Source organism: Setaria viridis, chromosome 3 (genome assembly GCF_005286985.2).
Source record: "Setaria viridis chromosome 3, Setaria_viridis_v4.0, whole genome shotgun sequence".
NCBI lineage: Eukaryota > Viridiplantae > Streptophyta > Magnoliopsida > Poales > Poaceae > Setaria > Setaria viridis.
Window position 1 is genome coordinate 45013235 of NC_048265.2, and position 17996 is coordinate 45031230.

The 17996-nt window shown below is 43.7% G+C and overlaps 4 protein-coding genes across 4 annotated transcripts; 2 read left to right on the top strand and 2 right to left on the bottom strand.

Moving 5' to 3' along the window:
- Positions 1–57: 57 nt before the first annotated feature.
- On the bottom strand, positions 58–1783 carry LOC117849614 (uncharacterized). The gene is made up of 4 exons (XM_034731230.2): positions 1670–1783; positions 1516–1560; positions 542–574; positions 58–452 (listed from the first exon to the last, which is right to left on the bottom strand). Exons 1-4 carry the CDS (start codon positions 1707–1709, stop codon positions 274–276), a joined length of 297 nt encoding a protein of 98 aa, XP_034587121.1. The 5' UTR covers positions 1710–1783; the 3' UTR covers positions 58–273.
- Positions 1784–2206: 423 nt separating this feature from the next.
- Positions 2207–4247, top strand: LOC117849612 (uncharacterized). Its single transcript, XM_034731228.2, has 2 exons — positions 2207–2603; positions 4002–4247. Exons 1-2 carry the CDS (start codon positions 2274–2276, stop codon positions 4119–4121), a joined length of 450 nt encoding a protein of 149 aa, XP_034587119.1. The 5' UTR covers positions 2207–2273; the 3' UTR covers positions 4122–4247.
- A 3050-nt stretch (positions 4248–7297) lies between these two features.
- Positions 7298–9383, top strand: LOC117849336 (uncharacterized). Its single transcript, XM_072292888.1, has one exon. The coding sequence runs from the start codon at positions 8080–8082 to the stop codon at positions 9079–9081; it is 1002 nt and encodes a 333-aa protein (XP_072148989.1). The 5' UTR covers positions 7298–8079; the 3' UTR covers positions 9082–9383.
- Positions 9384–11705: 2322 nt separating this feature from the next.
- On the bottom strand, positions 11706–16964 carry LOC117848937 (probable WRKY transcription factor 3). Its single transcript, XM_034730528.2, has 4 exons — positions 16344–16964; positions 14523–15184; positions 14306–14446; positions 11706–12348 (listed from the first exon to the last, which is right to left on the bottom strand). The coding sequence occupies exons 1-4, from the start codon at positions 16755–16757 to the stop codon at positions 12081–12083; spliced, it is 1485 nt and encodes a 494-aa protein (XP_034586419.1). The 5' UTR covers positions 16758–16964; the 3' UTR covers positions 11706–12080.
- Between the last annotated feature and the right edge of the window lie 1032 nt (positions 16965–17996).

Here is a 17996-nt window from a genome sequence, read left to right on the forward strand (position 1 = left end):
CCTAGAGATGATAGCTGTATAACATAAACATAAAATTAGAGCAACTCACAAAAGCAATTTGACCATGAAAAGGAAATGAATAGCATGTAGTCCTAGTACTAGGGTCATTCCTTCCTAGTTTAATTTCCATCCATTAACATCATTCTGGTTACAACAGAAATGAAAATGAGTGTAGCATAACATTGCTACCAAAGAACACACAGGTATCTAATTAAACTGCAATTCAGAGGACACATAGAACATAGCTGTGCAAATTATATGGTGGCGGGTATACTAGCCACAAGGACGAGACTTTTCAGCAATCTCCGGTGGAACAACTTTTGATGCTTCATCTCCTTCTGCCTTCTTCTGAAATTCAATGCCCTGGAACTGGACTCTTGAAGATCGATACTGACAACCATAAGCATTGCCAAAGCCCCATCCTAGCCCAAGACCAACTCCGCAGCCCCCACCTAATTTAGCAAGATAAATTTTAATCCACTTTAAAGTAAATATAAGTGATGTAGAATAATATAGTAATTAAAAAGACTAGAAGTAGTACCGATGCCCAAGCCGAACATGTTAAGAGGCATTCCTGTGGTAGAAAAGCAAACCAAAAGCATGTCATTTCTTGATAATGAATGGGCATTATCATTGAATACCAGTCCCTCCAGTTACAAATAAACGACATTTTGAGTTGCTTAAGTCAACCCATTCTAAATGTTGGTTCCATGTTACTTTTTTATATATCCAATTATGATATTTGAAAATGACATGATCAGATTTGTCTGAAATGTAGTTCCATAAAAGTATATTTTTGTTATATAAGTATTTTGTAATAAAAAGTAGTAGTCAAAGTTGTGGTTCTGGAGTCAATGTCCAAAACGTCACTTACATTAACTACAAGGAACAGTTTCTACGGTGTGATAGGTATCCTATGTTCAGAAACAACTATAGCAGAATACTCGCAAAAGCAAAGTTAAGATGTGGGTCAATGTAATTTAGTAAGAGCATGTTTGTCTAGTGAATTGGTTCTAGATTACTTTGCAACCACTGTAAGTAAGGTAAACACAAGTGCAAGTGTCCCGAAACAAATCGTGCGCACAATGTTAGTTATGCCATCAGGAAGTCTGTAATCCCTTTTGTAACTAGTTAGAGACAAACAGACAGTAAACATGTGGCGTGTACCACCATGAATCAAACGCCATTCTGCCAGTCATCACAGCAGAAAGAAGCCATCGCTAAATTAGGTTCCTCATGGGTTCAGAATGAACTAAAGAAACTCCAATCCAGTCCATAATTTGATACTAGCCATTTATAGTTTTCTACAACTGAAATGGCGCCAAGTAAATCTAAGATACCACGACAACCAGAACGTAGAACCCCAAACAAGGACCTCGCGAATACAATTCTAAAGTTAAGATTTTTAATTCTCACCCCAACTCCTACGACTTCAGAAAAAGAATAACAGTCTAATCGTCACCCAGCAAAAAGGAAAAACGCAATCAGCCACGCGACGGAAGAGCAGGCTCTCACCTCCGAATCCCCACCCGACGCCGAACCCGCAGCCGACGCCGAACCCTGCACCGAATCGGACGGAAAGAGAACGAATCAACAAGGAGCGAGAATCAAAGCAACCGCAAGATCTGATATTCGACGCCTGAAAGGATGGGGTGTATGGTCCGCTCACCGATCCCAATCCCGGGGCCAGTGAACGTGCTGACCACCATGGCTCGCTCCCTCCCCCTCCTCGCCCCCCGCGCGGATGGATGAGAGATGGGAAAGCCAGGCGAAAGGCGAACCCGGACCCAGCGCTTCACTCTGGTGGTGAAGACGAGCTGACGTCAGCGACACAACGGGCCGGGCCGTATTGATCTTTCACATGGGCTTTCCCATCACTTCGGGCTGAGACGACCTTTTTCCTGGCGCCACACTACGTAGGCCCATAGCAAAACCACCATCTGAATTCCTAAAAAGCCCACCCACTGACAAGTGGGACCAACCGCTGGACCCAACATGTTGGGCCCATAATTCAGTGACAAATGTTTGATAGTTTCCCAGCTGGCCCATTCCAACCCGTTACGTTCTCTCCCACGTTGAAAAGCGAGCGGATAAGTATTTCAAAAGCGCGCGCTCGAGGCGATCTCAGCCGTCCGATCCGCCGCTCCCTCCATCGGACGGCCAAGACGTGCCCGGCCGGCCTACTAGCCAGCAGCCTCGCTCGCCCACGGCCACCTCGCCACCGGGAAACCTTATCCCCAAAAACGACACGGATAAACCCTAGCGCTCCGGCGATGTCGTCGACGGCGGCCATCCGCTCCGGCGAGCTCCTCGCGTGCCCCGCCGCGCTGCGGCGGGCTCCGCTGGCGGTTTCGGTGCGGATGCGGGGCGCGCCGCCGGTCGCGAGGGGGGCCGTGGCGGTGCGGGCGGAGGCGACGGCCGAGGGGGTCGGGAAAGCCAAGGGGAAGGGGGCGGGGGCGGGGAGGAAGAGGCCGGCGAGCGGGATCACCAAGCCGAAGCCGATCTCGCCCGAGCTGCGGGAGTTCGTCGGCGGCGCCGCGGAGCTGCCACGGACTGAGGCCATCAAACTCGTCTGGGCGCACATCAAGGGCAACAACCTCCAGGTTCAATCCCCATCCCTCGTTGATTATCCCTGCTCCGTGACGGTTTGCTAATGAAATTAAGCTTTTTTGGATATTAGATTTTGTGGCTACATTGTGTCAATTTTTTATGAACTGATTGAATCGGTAGTTGAAGTAATTTGAGGCTGGCGAATATGTTGTTTGATTGGGCTGTTTGGTATTCTCCATTTTTGAGTGATACGAGCGAGGATAAAGTTCAATGATGTCATTTGTGGTTGGAACTGTAAAATCTGTTCTCTGTTTTTTTGGTGGGAGCGAGGAAGGCTATTGTTGGAAATTTGAGGGGTGAATATGGGAATCAATTTTGTCATGATTGATTGTTAAAATGTGCCAAAACTTACAGCAGCTATGTGGGAGTTACCTAGCATAGGAACATTGTTTGTTGGTGAAGAGGTACATGTTCTTTTGCTGCTATTAACTAACCACTATTCTGTTTGTTTAGTTTCTTAATGGTGGGGCTCTAAAAATCCATGGACTTTATAATTGCAGTGATGCCATGGCAAAACTTCTTACCTGGTTTCAATGCTTGTTTTCTCTGGTAGACTTTGGAATGATAGCTAGGAGGAGGCATGCCATCTGTGGTGGACAGTGGACACTATAGTTTGTAGGACAGGAGGGTGTAATTACTATGCCTGTCACCATGGACCACATTGTGATTTCCCTAAACCCATACTGCCAATGATTCCATAGCATTTCACTATGTCTTTGTACTCCTCTTTTTTTTTAAGCACAAAGTCATCCAAAGTATTATCTTAGGCTTGGATCCTTAATCAAGGTTAGCTGGTCTGTATCCCCGTATTTGTTTAGAAGTTATCCAAGGGTCTGTTTCACATGATGAATTAATTAGATTGAGTTGTCTAATATGGCGGAGGCAGAGGGTTAGGTCATACACTGTAGGGTTATGTGGATAATCTCCAGTATGCATTCAGATTATAAGACTGGACTTGTGCTTTTTCTATAATAAGTAGAAACAATCAGTAAAGATTAGTGAAGCCAAATGTTGTGGCATGCCTACAATCACAGATTACCTTTCTGTATGGGCCACAAACACAGCATGCTTTCATTGTCATGCCTAACCAGGAAATCAGTGGACATTCTATTCTGTCCATGATTTCCCCCAAGAAAATTCGTGTTTCTTGGGCAATTGGAATAAATAACCTCTGTGGATCCAAATTTAGACAATTTACTGCATTATGCCATAGCACAACCACTAAGATAATTGACAGCTTAGTTTTGTTTTGTGCATGTGTTGTCGGATCTATGGCCCTCATAGTTCAATCATTCTTCGGTGCATCTTTCTTGTAGCAGTTAATGTCTCAATGCTGTTGCACTGACTTTTCTGGCCAAACAATTGATTTATTCTTTTTCCCCTGCAACCAGGATCCAGATAACAAGAAGATTATAGTCTGTGATGACAAACTGAAGAAGATATTTGGAGGCCGTGATCGTGTTGGGTTTCTCGAAATCTCTGGGCTGCTGAACCCCCACTTCCCGAAGTGACAGCATTTTTGCAGATCGCTCTGTTTTGTTTTGTACTAGTTGTGGCTGTTGTATGGGTCCATTTTGCTAAACCTGGTTTAATGGGTCTCTCAATGCTGGTTTAAGAAAGGCAAATGTGTTCCCTGACGACCCATGTCATCTAATGTGCCATTAATGGTGTGCTAGCTCTTCCTTACTCATTGTCCTTGATCATTCATGTTTATATCCTATTCACCTACCATCGTAGACCTGAGTGATGGATCATCACGGTAATCCTTTGTTAAATGCCTCTTGGTCTGCCTTAGGTGACAGCTTAAAGCCAAACACCGGTCTATGATGACCAGGGTCTACAATATGGATCTATATGATCCCTTGTCTTTGCCTTACCAATTATTGCACCACTGAACTAGCCTCACTAGTCTATCATTTGGCAGAAGAGAATGGAATATTAAAGATTTCTCTTCAGAAGCCCCCTCATTCAGCTCAAGACCAGGGGGAAGAATGCCTTCCTTCCGTTTGACGCCAACCAGCGGTGTCGCATTCTGAAGTTGGTTGATGTCTTTGAAAATTTTGCGCAGGGACCTCCCTGTTCACTCTGTTTTAAACCTGTAAATGGATGGCAACCCGGGCTTCCCATGGAGGGTTACAGCACGCCCTTGAACAGGTGAGCTGCTTCACATGCTCCTGTCTGTGGTTTGCAACAGAATCCATGGTGTCGCTACAAAAACTGCAGGGGCCTGTCGTTCTACTTTCCCAAGGTTCGTGCGTTCAAGTAACTTACCCAGCAATTCTTTCGTGTGCTGTTTTTTTTTCCTGCCTGTTATTTGTATCATTGACAACTGTGTAATTGTTGTTTCATTTTGATCATTCCGGAAGAAAAACATTGTTAGAATAGTGACTCGGAGAACGTAATGTACCAGTGCTGGCCCATCAGTGGCCTGATATGACCTAGCCATCTATTTTGCGGTAATGATGGCTTAGATTGGAAGGATAATTGTGCCCCCATTGGATCATGCAATGTGGTCTGATGGTGAGATGTGAGCTGCTACAAAAGTGATCATGTGATGGACCGGAATGGCCCCTTTTTTTATCGCACTAATAACTGATTAGTGTGTCGGCGATCAGAGCTAATGTCGGTCAATTGCGGTCGCGTAGGGGCTGAATAAAGTTAGTGGAACCTTTTGATAGCGAGTGGCTGCCGAGACGGACTGGCGTTTCCTCGAAGTGCAAATGGCAGACAGTATTTTTTTTGTATCCATTCTGTTGGCAAAGGCATGTCCGACTGAGACAGTTTGTGTGAATCCACTCCACTTTTTTAAAGGCATGTGCAAATGCCACCTTTGTCACTTGAATTCAAAGTTTGTTTAACTTGAATTTTCACATGCTTGGTTTGATTACAAATTAACGAAACACCCTCCTCCTACCTGTTCTCGTACGGATGCACCACATTCAGAAAAAAAGAAACTCTTTGTCAAGTTTAGAACGACGCACGGACGTACATTTTTCCGGGCCGTATCTAAAGGTGCACCTGCATGCATGTGTACGTGATTTGCTAGTGAGCTGTTCAGGATCGTTTGCAAGAACAGCCCGTCAAATCTGTACGGACGTACTAGGGCAAGAGGATGTGCAGGCTATGAGGCTACAAAATCCAGTGATGATTGTACCGTCACCAACGACGAAAGAAGCTCAAAAACTACTGACGCCCTTTGGCTGTACACACGGGTGGTACGTTTCAAAATTAACCGATCGAATATGGCTTCAGGTTGCAGTGAATTCCAAGGCGTACGTGCTGGAGTTGTTTCTTTCAAGTTTATACATATTTGCTTTCTCATTTGTTTGTACATCAATCAAATCAAATCATTTACCTACTGACTACTGATCAGTGAGGTTGAGTGGGTTGGGAAAACGCACCTAATTACACTGATCAAGGAACTACTCAAACTTGGGAGCAGAAAACAGGACGCGGCTAACCGATACATTGATTTGCTGTCGTTGCTGTGCTTGGAAACCACTCCAACACTTATCTCTTCTTCTTTTTTAATGTCTGTACTTACTCCCTCCATATAGGAAAAGGAAGTCGTTTTGGACAGCGACACGGTCTCCAAAACATTACTTTGACTCCTTATTTTTATAAAAATATTTATCAAAAAGTGATATATGTATATTTTTATGAAAGTATTTTTCAAGATAAATCTATTTATATGGCTTTCACATTTCCAAACTCAACAACTTAAAAGTTATTCATGATTTATATTCCCAATGTTTAACCCAAACCTTGTCCAAAACGACTTTCTTTTCCTATACGGAGGGAGTATCTTTTTTTTTCTTTCTTTCTGCTGAGCTTATCATGCAGGTTTGTCAACACTTATTTTTCGTACAAGGTTGGAGCATGTATGATGTTTGTACTGCATTACTTATTTTATATGTACTACTGCATATCCTCGATCCAGAAGGGCCAAAAGCCATATCTAGGTATGAATTGCAATAAATATGAATGAAGATGGGCCCGGAGTCACTAAACTAATGAAAACAATATAAGGGTGCCAAACAAGGAAATGGGAAAAATGAACAGCAAAAAGCCATTCTGTTCTCTTCCAAACTAAATTCAAGCAGGAACTGAGGGTGCGAGTGCGAGTGCGCTACCTTTTTTGTGGCACAGATGAGGTCAGAAACTGCATGGGGAAGTGAGGATGGGGAGTAGGGGAACCAGGCAAACCAGAGTGTCAAGCGGAGCCCCGTACACACATCTCCTAAGGGTCGGATTCCAAGCCAGGGCACATAGGGAGGAGGCACATCAACATTTCTAAGGTAATACTGCATCTTATTAAAAATTAGCTTTCACTCCCTACTACTCCCTCCATTTTTATTTATAAGGCGCGCACGCATATCAAGATTCAAACTTTGCAATCTTTGACCAATAATTTGACTATTAATTTTTATTTTTATAATGCAAATTTTATATGGTTCGATTCATTTCAAATATACTCTACAATGATTATAAGTTTATAACCATAATCAATATAATATAAGGTAAATGAATGGTCAAAATATTATTTGGAAGATCATGCCAAGTCATACCACGCCTTATAAATATAGATGGAGGAAGTACTACTCTATGTCTCTACCTAAAGAAAATCCGATCCCCACTCGTAAAACCAAATCTCTCCTAAGAAATAACCATGATAGAATCTCGAGACTAGGGGATGCAACAGGCCCACCACACCAAGGGAGATCCCGCTATTACCAATTCCATTTCCACTCTAGGAGAGGGGTTGTCATCTCGAAAGTTAAATGGAATTTTAAACCTTATATGTGAGGTACATAGAGTTCTCATATCATCTTAACATGCCTCCATGAGGAAACGGCGATGGTTAGTGGAAGAGCATTCTCGTCTAGGTGAATATGCTCAGGAGTTTTTAAACCCATTTGATCACCATGGTAGCAAATGGGTACCCATCCTCAAGCAGGTGGATTCGCCTTCGAGGAAGGGGGGGGTGCAGATCCATTCGCATCTTATTACTACTCAAACCAATACTATATCTTATCTACTGAGAAATAGTTTTCACTTTGTAGTCTCTAGTGCTCTAGTGCCCTACCTAAAGCAAAACCCTACCGTGTTTAAAAAAAAACAAAATTCCAACCCCTCCCATAAAACCAAATCCCACTCAACTCCTAACATGTGAGGTACAACATTCAAACACTTAAACCACACACACCCACATACACACTACTACTCCAAACCCCATCCAGCCACACTCCCACAGTCCCAAATCCATCTCAAGTTCTCAAAACAAAAACCTCAAATCCATCCACCCAACACCACATAGCACCAAACGATCAACCAATCTCTCCCTCCGCACTACCAATCACCAACACCACAAGAACCACTCCCACACACATTTATAAGGATCAAAGCCAAGATCAAGATCGAGATCGAAAGCAAGCAGCTGCACGAGTGAGACGAGGAGGATCAAAGGCCATGGGCAGCGCCGGCAAGGTCGTGCGCACGGCGCTGCACGCCTTCTTCCGGCACTACCACCCGGCGTCCTCGGCGGCGTCGCTCCTCGCGCTGCCCTTCTCCGCCGCCGCGCTGCTCTCGCGCTCCCACCCGGCGCTGCTGGCGCCGTCGCACGCCCTCTCGCACCGCCTCCGCCGCGTCCTCGTCGCCGCAGGGTTCCCGCCGGCGTCCCAGCTCCTCTTCCTCCTCAGCCACCGCCTCTCCCAGCGCGCCTGCGCGTTCCTCGCCGCGCTTCCCTTCTCTCTCTCGTTCCTGCTCCTCGCCAAGGCCTGCGCCGTGCATTGCTGCTGCTCGGCGCCGCCGCCGCCGCAGCAGCAGCGGCGGCGACGGCGCGAGCACCCGCCGGCCGCCGTCGTCGGCGAGCTGGTGCGATCGTCGTACCCGGCGATGGCGCGGACGCAGGTCGTCAACTGCCTCGCGCTCCTGCTCGCCAACGCCGCCGTCTTCGCCGCGCTGCTCGCCGCGTTCAACGCCGCCGAGGCGCTGCACCTGCTGGGCGGCGCTCCCTCCGGCTCCGGCAGCGGCAGGGCGGTGCTCGCGCTCTCAGCGGCCGGCGTGATCGTCTACTCGGTGGCGCTGGCGAACGCGTCCGCGGTGTGCAACCTCGCCACGGTGGTCGCGGCCGCCGAGGGCCGCGGCGGCGCGCACGCCATGCTCAAGGCGCTCCTGATGCTGCTCCGCGCCGGCGACGCCGCCACCGCCGTCGCGGCGTCCCTGCCGGCCAGCCTCGCCGCCGCCGCCGTCGAGGCTCTGTTCCAGCTCAGGGTGATGCGGCCGTACACGCTCACCGGCAAGGTGACCGCGGGGATGCTCTGCGAGGGGCTCCTCGTCGCCTACATCCACGCCATGATCTGTGTCCTCGACACGGTCATCACCAGCATGGTCTACCAGACCTGCAAGGCCAGCCATTCCTGCCACCTCTTGGAGCTGGAGCTGGATGGCAAGGAGGACTTGAGGGTCTGATTGCTTTTTTCCCCCTTGCAATTTTAATTGTTAGAACATAGAGGTCGGACATCTGGCGATGGCGATAAGCATCGATAAAATCTTGATTTTTGGTTTCCTCTTCTGTCCTTTTTCTTGACCTTTATAAAGGTTAACTGCTGGTTCTGGGGACATATAGGTGCAGTTAATTAGTGTTAGGACAAGCATCAGGTCCATCAGATTGGTAAGAGGGACATTTGTAAATAATTACAGCAGAAGGGTCTATAAAATTTCATATAAATAACCCATAACTTTGCCTGTGGGTTACTATGACATTTGCCATATATGTTTAAGTGTTGTCTTGTTGTATTATGATGCTGTTCAGATAAACGGTCAATGTTTACAGGGATATAAGTATGAGACAGTTTGCAGATTAGCAGTCTTTTCACCATAACTTACAGGAAGGATCATAGTATCCTTAAACCATGCCGTGTGTTTCGGGCATTTAATACGCGCAAATTTTTTCTCTACTCCAATTCCAAGTGACTGCATCTGCATCATCTGATGGATAAGATCCATACCCTGACATGCCACCCAAAGTTGCCCGGCAATTTGGGTCAGTTGTTGAGATCCTGAGCCCCACCATTTCCAAGTGCATCTTTCCTTGATTCCAAAGCAAAGCCACAGGAGAAGAGGGCATGCCACTATACACATGCATGTGGTTCTATGGACATGTCCAGATCAGCTTGGGGAGAAGTCAGTGAGTGCTGCTTGAGCAAGTGGTGAAAATCTCAATGATTTTGTACCAGCTTTCTTGTGTGTAACTTTATACATAGGCTCCAATCCAATCCAGATCTGGGAGAATATGTGCAGATTCCTAGTGCCACAATGTTACAACTACTTTGTTCCAGTAAGAGACATGGACTTTGGGCACCATTGGATAACAAAAAGGTGTAGTACCTGGGGACTAGGTTATATAATAATTGAGAGGATGAAAAAGCTAGGGCACAGTAGAGAAGATAGGCTTTTGGTATGGCCCAATGGGAGATGAGTACTGAGTACAAATGTTTTGCATTGACCTTAGAGTAATCGTGTTTCGCTTTGGCTTTTAGTACGTTTTTTGGCGTGAGAATGCACTGGCTTGTTTGGAAACATCAGAGGAAAGAACGGTGCTTCCAGGATCCAGGACCTCATATTGTTAGCATTCAGATTGCTGGAAAAAAGAAACAATTGTACACGGAGAAAAAGGTTCCTAGGACATCCATGGTAAGAAAAAGTTCCTCTGCATTCGTCGTTTTAGCGAAACCAGTAGCAACAGTCACTGGAACATAACGTAATTTTTCAACAAAGAGTAATGTAGGTACTAAGTGCATGTTTTCTTAGCAGAATAACATTTGATATGTAAGCAATAGATAAACTGTCATCCAGGACCACCAAATGGCCTGCCCAACATTGTTCAGACGTTTAAGACAACTCACTGTTCGATTGACATTTCGAAAAGTTCGATTTAGAGGCTATCAGAAAGTTTGTGGATCTAGCTGAATAATTCCAGAAGCTAAGTCATATTGATTAGTTCTGCCAGATTCCACTTCAACTGAGGGTTCAAACAAATATCGTAGTAGTAGAATCTAAAAATGGGTACATGACACAAGCATAAAAGCATCATGCTGTATACTTACAAGATACAATGCAAGGATTATAATACAATTTCCACACAAAGGTGTAGGAGATGTCCAAGCCAAAAAAGAAAAAACTCAAAGATGCTATCACACATGATTAGTCGTACTTAGGTGATGTTATCATGTCAGGACAGAAGCATTCAGCCAAAGATAACTTTGGCTTCAAGTGTTGTTCAGGAAGCCTCTAACTAAGAAGAACAAAAAAATAAGTTAAGGCACCGCTTACCATAGGATCAAATGTCCTTGTCAAATTTCACTCTGGAACTATTCATGGAGGTTGTGACCTAATGATTTCTTTTTCTTCAAAAGTTTTGATGCTCAACTAACATAATAGTACCTGAGATTCTGAGCAGATGCAGTAACATTAGATCATGACATTCTGGCAGATCTTGACAGTGATGTGTATGAAATTTTTGTACAGTGATAATAGTATACGTGAGATCAGATTGCAAATATGCTGAGGTACATAGATTAAATATTTTTTCCTTGGGTTACTGCCTTTAGGCTAGAAACAGTGGAAGTGCCAAAGTTGAGAAAAAGCTAGTGTATCTCATCTAGTGGTGGGGCAGGGTTGCCAATAGTTGATCTGAGACAGCATTAGAGCATGTACACATGAATCACTTATTGCTAGACACTGGGTTTGAATTTACTATTTACTAGAAAGAAATAAAGGGAAATTAAGATATTTTTCCCAGGCTGAATTTACAGCACCTGGGAGTTGACAAGAAATAGCATCACCTGAACTGGAAAATTTTAGCAGGCCATGGTTGTCAACCATATGCTTTTGTTTTTCTCGAAGATGCAGGAGAGCTGCATATAACCATATGCTTTTGTGCTAATAGAAGACTAAGGATATGTAATACTTCAAGGGAAAAATATATACACGTAAAATAGCAAACTGGACTAGATATGAAACAGACTTAACACTGGCCTAAAACTAGGCATTGGGGTGGCTCTGATAAATTTTGCAAATTATAACAAGAAAGCTTAACTGAAAAACATCTGTACATTCACCTCTCTTTTCAATCTTATTACAATACATACAAGATCTTGTTGGAATAAAATCTTAAGTTATACATGTATACCATTGATCCATCTATAAACCATCATAAACATGTATAAGCACCTGGTATTACATTTTGCATGCTTCCACTTAAGAACATGTACAAACTAGAAAGGATGGTGCTGTATCAGCTATCCTGGGTATCTATGGGTAAAAAACTGCAAACTGATACCATTGAATTATCAAACTTTATGAACCTTTGATGCCATATGACTGTACGAATTGCAGGCACCTGATATTTTCCAAAAGAACATCCAAATAACACAGCAAGGTTCCGAACAGAGTCAAAATGGCAGTTACTATTGTTCGCTCTTGAATTGTAATAGCCCAATTGGCCTCTGGTTAGTGATGCTGTAGTCTGCTATCGAAAGTGAAGCTTGATTACTAGATATGCTGTTCTGCCCTCTCTGTTGTGACACTCCTGCATTCTGGTTGCTGCCCCTACCAACCGGTGGTTCATGGTTATGTTTTCCTTCATAGGTTGTTATGACAGCCTTAGGGTCTGACGATGCTCTTTCGATGTGCTTCCTAACATTGCATCCAGCGAATGTGCACTTGTAGTAACTCCTACAGGTAGAGAGAGATATCATGTAGGTAAACAAGTAAATGGTGAAACAAATAAGGTACAAAAGGCACATGCCATGTTTTTTAATACCTAAATTAAGTACCCAATTTGATCACGACCAACTAATCAGCAAATCAACCATAATATTCAATTGTGCAAAAACAAGTAATCCATTATCTAAAAACAAATAACATTTTCAAGAAATATGCTTGTGCTTAGGATTACATCTGCAGATTCAGGAATAATGTTGACCTTAAGAAAAGGTCATTTTTACCTCACGAGGATCTCCTCCAGGGATGAAAATCATCTATCACTTACATCAAGAAAACTTATTACTATCTTAGTACCATAAGCTTTCTCTGTTATATCTTCCTCTGATCCTTTACCCCCAGCCAAAGATAGCTTCAGTGAGTTAAAAGACAATCTAGAAAATACTGATAACTCAAACCAAATCAGAGTAATCCTCTATCTAGCTACCCTGCCTTTTTCTCGAAATGTTTTACTGGGCTAGTGTTGTAGCTACTCCATTTTCTTCAATGTCCAACTAGTCTACCCTTTCTTTCAAACTCCTACCAAACAATATTGCAGTTAACAGTGAATTCTCATTAGCCTAACCATGAAAACATGGTTCAGACAAATGAGAAAGTTCATGATCCAAGGTTTTTAGGAAACATATGGCCTCTAAAAGTCTTAAGTTTCACTTTGAATGCCGACTATGTACTGTGTAGATGCTGAATTTTAAAGAGAATGATAAGGCGTCAGAATTGCATGAAGAAGTAGGCTTTCATTAGGATCAGCGCAAATACCAGAATTCAGATTTGGTAAAGCTTGATAAGAACGCCTGTGATCAAGCATTCAACCTGCCAACATTTAAGTAGAAGCTACAGCATATTGCTGTATTATTTTTCAATGTGGATATACTAATACTTCCTAATTTCATATGATCGGATAATATTTATGATTTTTATTCCACCAGCAATCAACCATGCAGTGATAAGCACAAGGAAGACAATCTGAGGTGTTACTTTTTAGTTTTTTGTGGTAATAGCTATTTGAGACTAAATTCCGCAAACAGATGAGTCCATTGCTGAAACCGATAGATGGGGTATCGGATGAAACATTCAAAACAAAACCGAGGCTGCAGTTAAAATTACCCATTGCATAACTAGGGTCTTACTTGCATTTTGTGATGATTTTCCTACTTAAGACATAATATCAATCCAGCATCACACACACTGTTGATTAAGTAAGCGTGCATGTATAGTGGCTACACTCATGTACTGCATAAAAATATGCTGAAATTATCTGCATTCAGGTGAATACCCAAGAAGAAATGAAAAGGAATGTTGCCAAGGAAAATGAGGTAGGCTTCTTTCAAAGGTGCTGTTTTGATATCATGTAACCATGTAGCTACCCTATCCAACTCACTTGGGGAGAAGATCATGCATTAATTAACAAGACAAGCTTCAAGGAGACATGAACTAAGATAGTGTGCTTCACTAATAATACAACTAGGGCATGACAATAGCATCATTACGTTATCATGGTACAAGTGAGTACTTAGTTGTACTGGAGCATGAATTACAGAATTTTAGTATATGTATCGAATGAATAGTCTAAGAGCCCTTCTCATGCAATTCCTAACAGATTTTCAAGTATTTGATATGATTCTTAGAAGAATATAAGAGACATGAAAATAAAACCAAAAGATACGACTTACAAATGCCAAAGTGAAAGATTGTATCATGAAGTCGTGAAAGTAAGAATGATAATATTATGTTATCCAATAGATGACATATTAATATCCATTTTGCCACAAGTTAACTACAATATCAACACAAAAAACAGGAAAATCCCAATGTCGCCTACACCTTGCATACCATAGAGGCATTCCAAGAAAAAAGGAAGAGCGACAGATATGAAAGCAATATAAATCACAGTGATAAGGTAAAAAGATACCTTGGATGAGGGTTTCCTTTGACTACCTTCTGCCCATACTTGCGCCATCTATAACCATCATCCAAAAGATCAACCTCACTAGTTGTTTGCACAATAATCTTAGGCTCCGACAAGGTTCTTTGTGAAGAAATTTGTATATTTCTGAACAATGAAAGAATAGATATTATGAGAACAACAATCTAATAGGACAGTGGGGTTGTATTGAGAGCTAAAATACCTTCTTTTGCTCTCATTATCAGCGTCGTCCACTTCATGTGGCCTTGATTCACCATCATCCATATCATCTCCATCACTTAAACCAGATACCTGTTCAGACATCCCATATATAGCGTCCTGATCTCTCTTGGCGCCTGACAATCCAGAAGTGGTATCATTAGATTGTTCATTTTGATCAGCTGCTGAAGAGTTGCCATCTTTTGCCCGCTTATTTGGTGGACGTTGGTGATTGTGTTTTCCTTTGTATATGATCTCAGATATTTGACCATCTTCTGCATGCTCTACCTTTTTCTTGACTGGACAATTGGGATGAGTACATTTGTAATAGCTCCTTGGGCAATCACTGCCCTTCACCACCTTTTGACCATATTTCCGCCAGTTGTAGCCATCATCAGCAGGCTTATCAACAGGAGCATTGACTTGATACCTCTGAGATGGCTCAGCTGATTGAAAAGATGCATTGTCATTGTTTGCTGTTGTAATTGCCATCTCTGGCATTCCAGTCATATTGGCGCTAGAGTTCATATGTTGTAGAGCTCCAGACGATGCTGCAGCTGCTGAAAAAGATGGTTGCTCAATGTGGTCAAACATTCTAAGTGGAGAATGGGTTGCTTGTGCTGTAACTTGAGCAAGGGCCTGCTGGTGCGACATTCCAAATCCCCCCTGTAAAAATACAGAACAGGTTGTCATCAGAAAATATCAATTCACTTTCTTTCTTCAGGACTAAAGCAGATGCCCCAGAAATGGATACTGCTTAAGGAGAGGAAATACTGCAGCAGTCCTGGACCGACTTTACAACATTTTGATTGTTCTCACCACCAAACGGTCAATTATGCATCTTGCTGAAACTGGTTTAATCAGCTCAGGTTCAACATTAACAAAAGTTGTGCAACTACAAGTTTAACACATCGCTCTGCTGCTTCACCTACTAGACATTGTGAATATTGGATAATGGATACAAACTATGAACTGTTTTGACAGATTCAGCTGTCAAGAACAAATTGGAGACCAGTATAACCACCCCAAACTGAGTAACATGTCTCCAAAGGATGCTACCGATAGATCAAGATTCTCAACACAGCATGCCAATTTGCAACTGATCAGGCTGGCGGTAGTACAATTATTGATACCGTCAAGGCAAAGTACTATCACCACTTGCCATATCCAAAAGATCAATAAGCATCACTTATCTGTCTTAGTAGGATGATATTATTCATTGCACCGCAGGACCACACACAAATATAGTAAGATGGCTTTATGCGTTTTGGTGCAAACCTATGGGGCCAATCAGTACCCTAGATGTGTCAATCTCGCTAAAAGCACTGATGAAACTGTAAAAGCGCCACCTTTCAGAAGTTCCAGATTCCAGATTTGTAGTGCTCTACAAGCTTTTGAAACACAAAGGAAGATTACGTGATTCTTCCAGATTACTCAGCATCACCCAAAAGAAAAATGAGGATGCCTAACGGATTGATATAACCTATCCAGATTAAAGTTGAAATGGAGCATGTTTTAATAACAATCCATGAGATCCATGAGGTGTGCACTGGGGAACCTGTTAAACTCTTTTATTTTACAAGCACAACCGTAGGCAATTCTTAAGAATAAGCGATCAGCATACATGCCTTTTTATTCTTTAGCACTTACAGTATAGCCAATTTTACCAAAGGCCACAAACAAAATTGAATTCACCGGAGCTGATTTCGCTCACCAATAACCAAGAATCACAAACACGATCCAAAATCCAATCTTTCACGGCATAAAAGGAAGAAGTTTTAATCATTTCCAGCACGAAGTTTGGAGCAACGGTCGCACGACGTACCATGGCCGGCGAGAAGAGCAGGCCGGGGGAGTCGAGCAGGCCGGAGGGGCTGAGGCCTGGGGGCACCGTGAAGACGGACGCGCCCGCGGACGCCGACGCCGGCGGCGCCACCGACAGCGCCGGCCCGGCCCTCGCGACCCCGCCACCCCGCCCCCTCTCCGCGGCCTCACGCTGCTGCTGCTGCGGCTGCGGGAGGGAGCCGGTGAGGAGCTGCGTGAAGCTCGCGGCCCCGGAGGAGGAGGCGCCGCCGGGTCCGCCTCCGCCGCCGGCGTCGGCGTCGGAGGGGAAGAGCGCGGAGGCGAGCGTGAGCGGGCCGGGGCTGGCGTCGCCGGCGCCCGTGAAGAGCGACTCCGCCGCCGAGCGCGGCGGCAGCGCCAGGTGCGGGCGCGGCGGCGGCGGGGGGCGAGCGGACATGGTCGCGGGAAGCAAGGAAGAGAGAGAGAGGGGGGAGAAGAGGTCTAGAGAGAGGGAGGGAGAGAGGGAGAAGGGATTCTCCTCTTCTTCTTGGTTTCCGGCGTTGACTTTGGTTTGCGGAGGTTTTTTGGGGGTTGGGTGAGCAGTGTCTGACTTTCGGCTCTATCTCCTGTGCTGTGCTGGCTTTCCGGAGAAATGAAAGAAAGAAAAAGGCTTGAAGAGGGAGAGAGCGAGGGAAACCTATAAGCTTTTCCTTTGGCTTGCTAAATTTCTCGCCAGGAGGGTAGGTACAGCTATATATCCCAGTTCAGCTTTAACTAGAGCAAAAATTTCTGTGAGATTTTGTCTGAATATCTTGTATTCTATCTTTAATAAACCAGGTAAAGGTTGTTACCCGTGTTGATGAGTGGTTACCGCGATGACGTCCCGATCCAACGAACCTTGTTTATTTTATTTTTATTTTTATTTTCCTACCTATGATCTTCCAGAGCCGTAGTCGTTTATTTTTCTGCTATATCAATAGAAACTCGCACTATCTTGTGCGGTTCTTTAAAAAAATAAAGAAGATTAATTTGAATAAAATAAAATAAGGATATTATACATCACTACTTTAGTGTGTGTTAATTCTTGGTAGCTCCAATTGGCGCCCTTTGTATTGTACGGAGTAATAGAGTGTGTATTCATATGTAATAGAGTGCTACTCAATAAAACAAAATGATGGGAGAGTGAAACATCAACATCACTTGCAAAATTTTAACAAAGCTATTTGCAGCTATCCAAATGGGAGGTCTAGGCGGTTTCGTTTCGTCTACTTCACCTCCAAAGCCAACCATGCTAATTTTAAATGTCTTTAATCCTCATTGTACGGACCAAAATGCAAGGCGTTTCATTTCCAATACTATTAAATGAACGTACGGTATCAACAAACCATGTACAACAATAAAATAAAATGTAAGCTGGCACAACTCAAGCTGTCGCATGATTTTTGGAGTTGCTTTCTTGCATATCTGAAAGGTCTTAATATATATAATTATAATTAAATTCAGAAATTTTGATCTCAGATACTTGCCAAACCTTGTATTTAGTCGGTTTCAGACGATAAAAATAGATGCCGCTCAGTCATATTCTACTCTCTCTTTTTTTTAAAACTTTCTAGCACCATAAACATGTACTAGCACTCTAGCAGTACCTTCAATTGAAGTCAGCTCTGACTACTTGTCTCGTTTCTGTCGAGAGGAA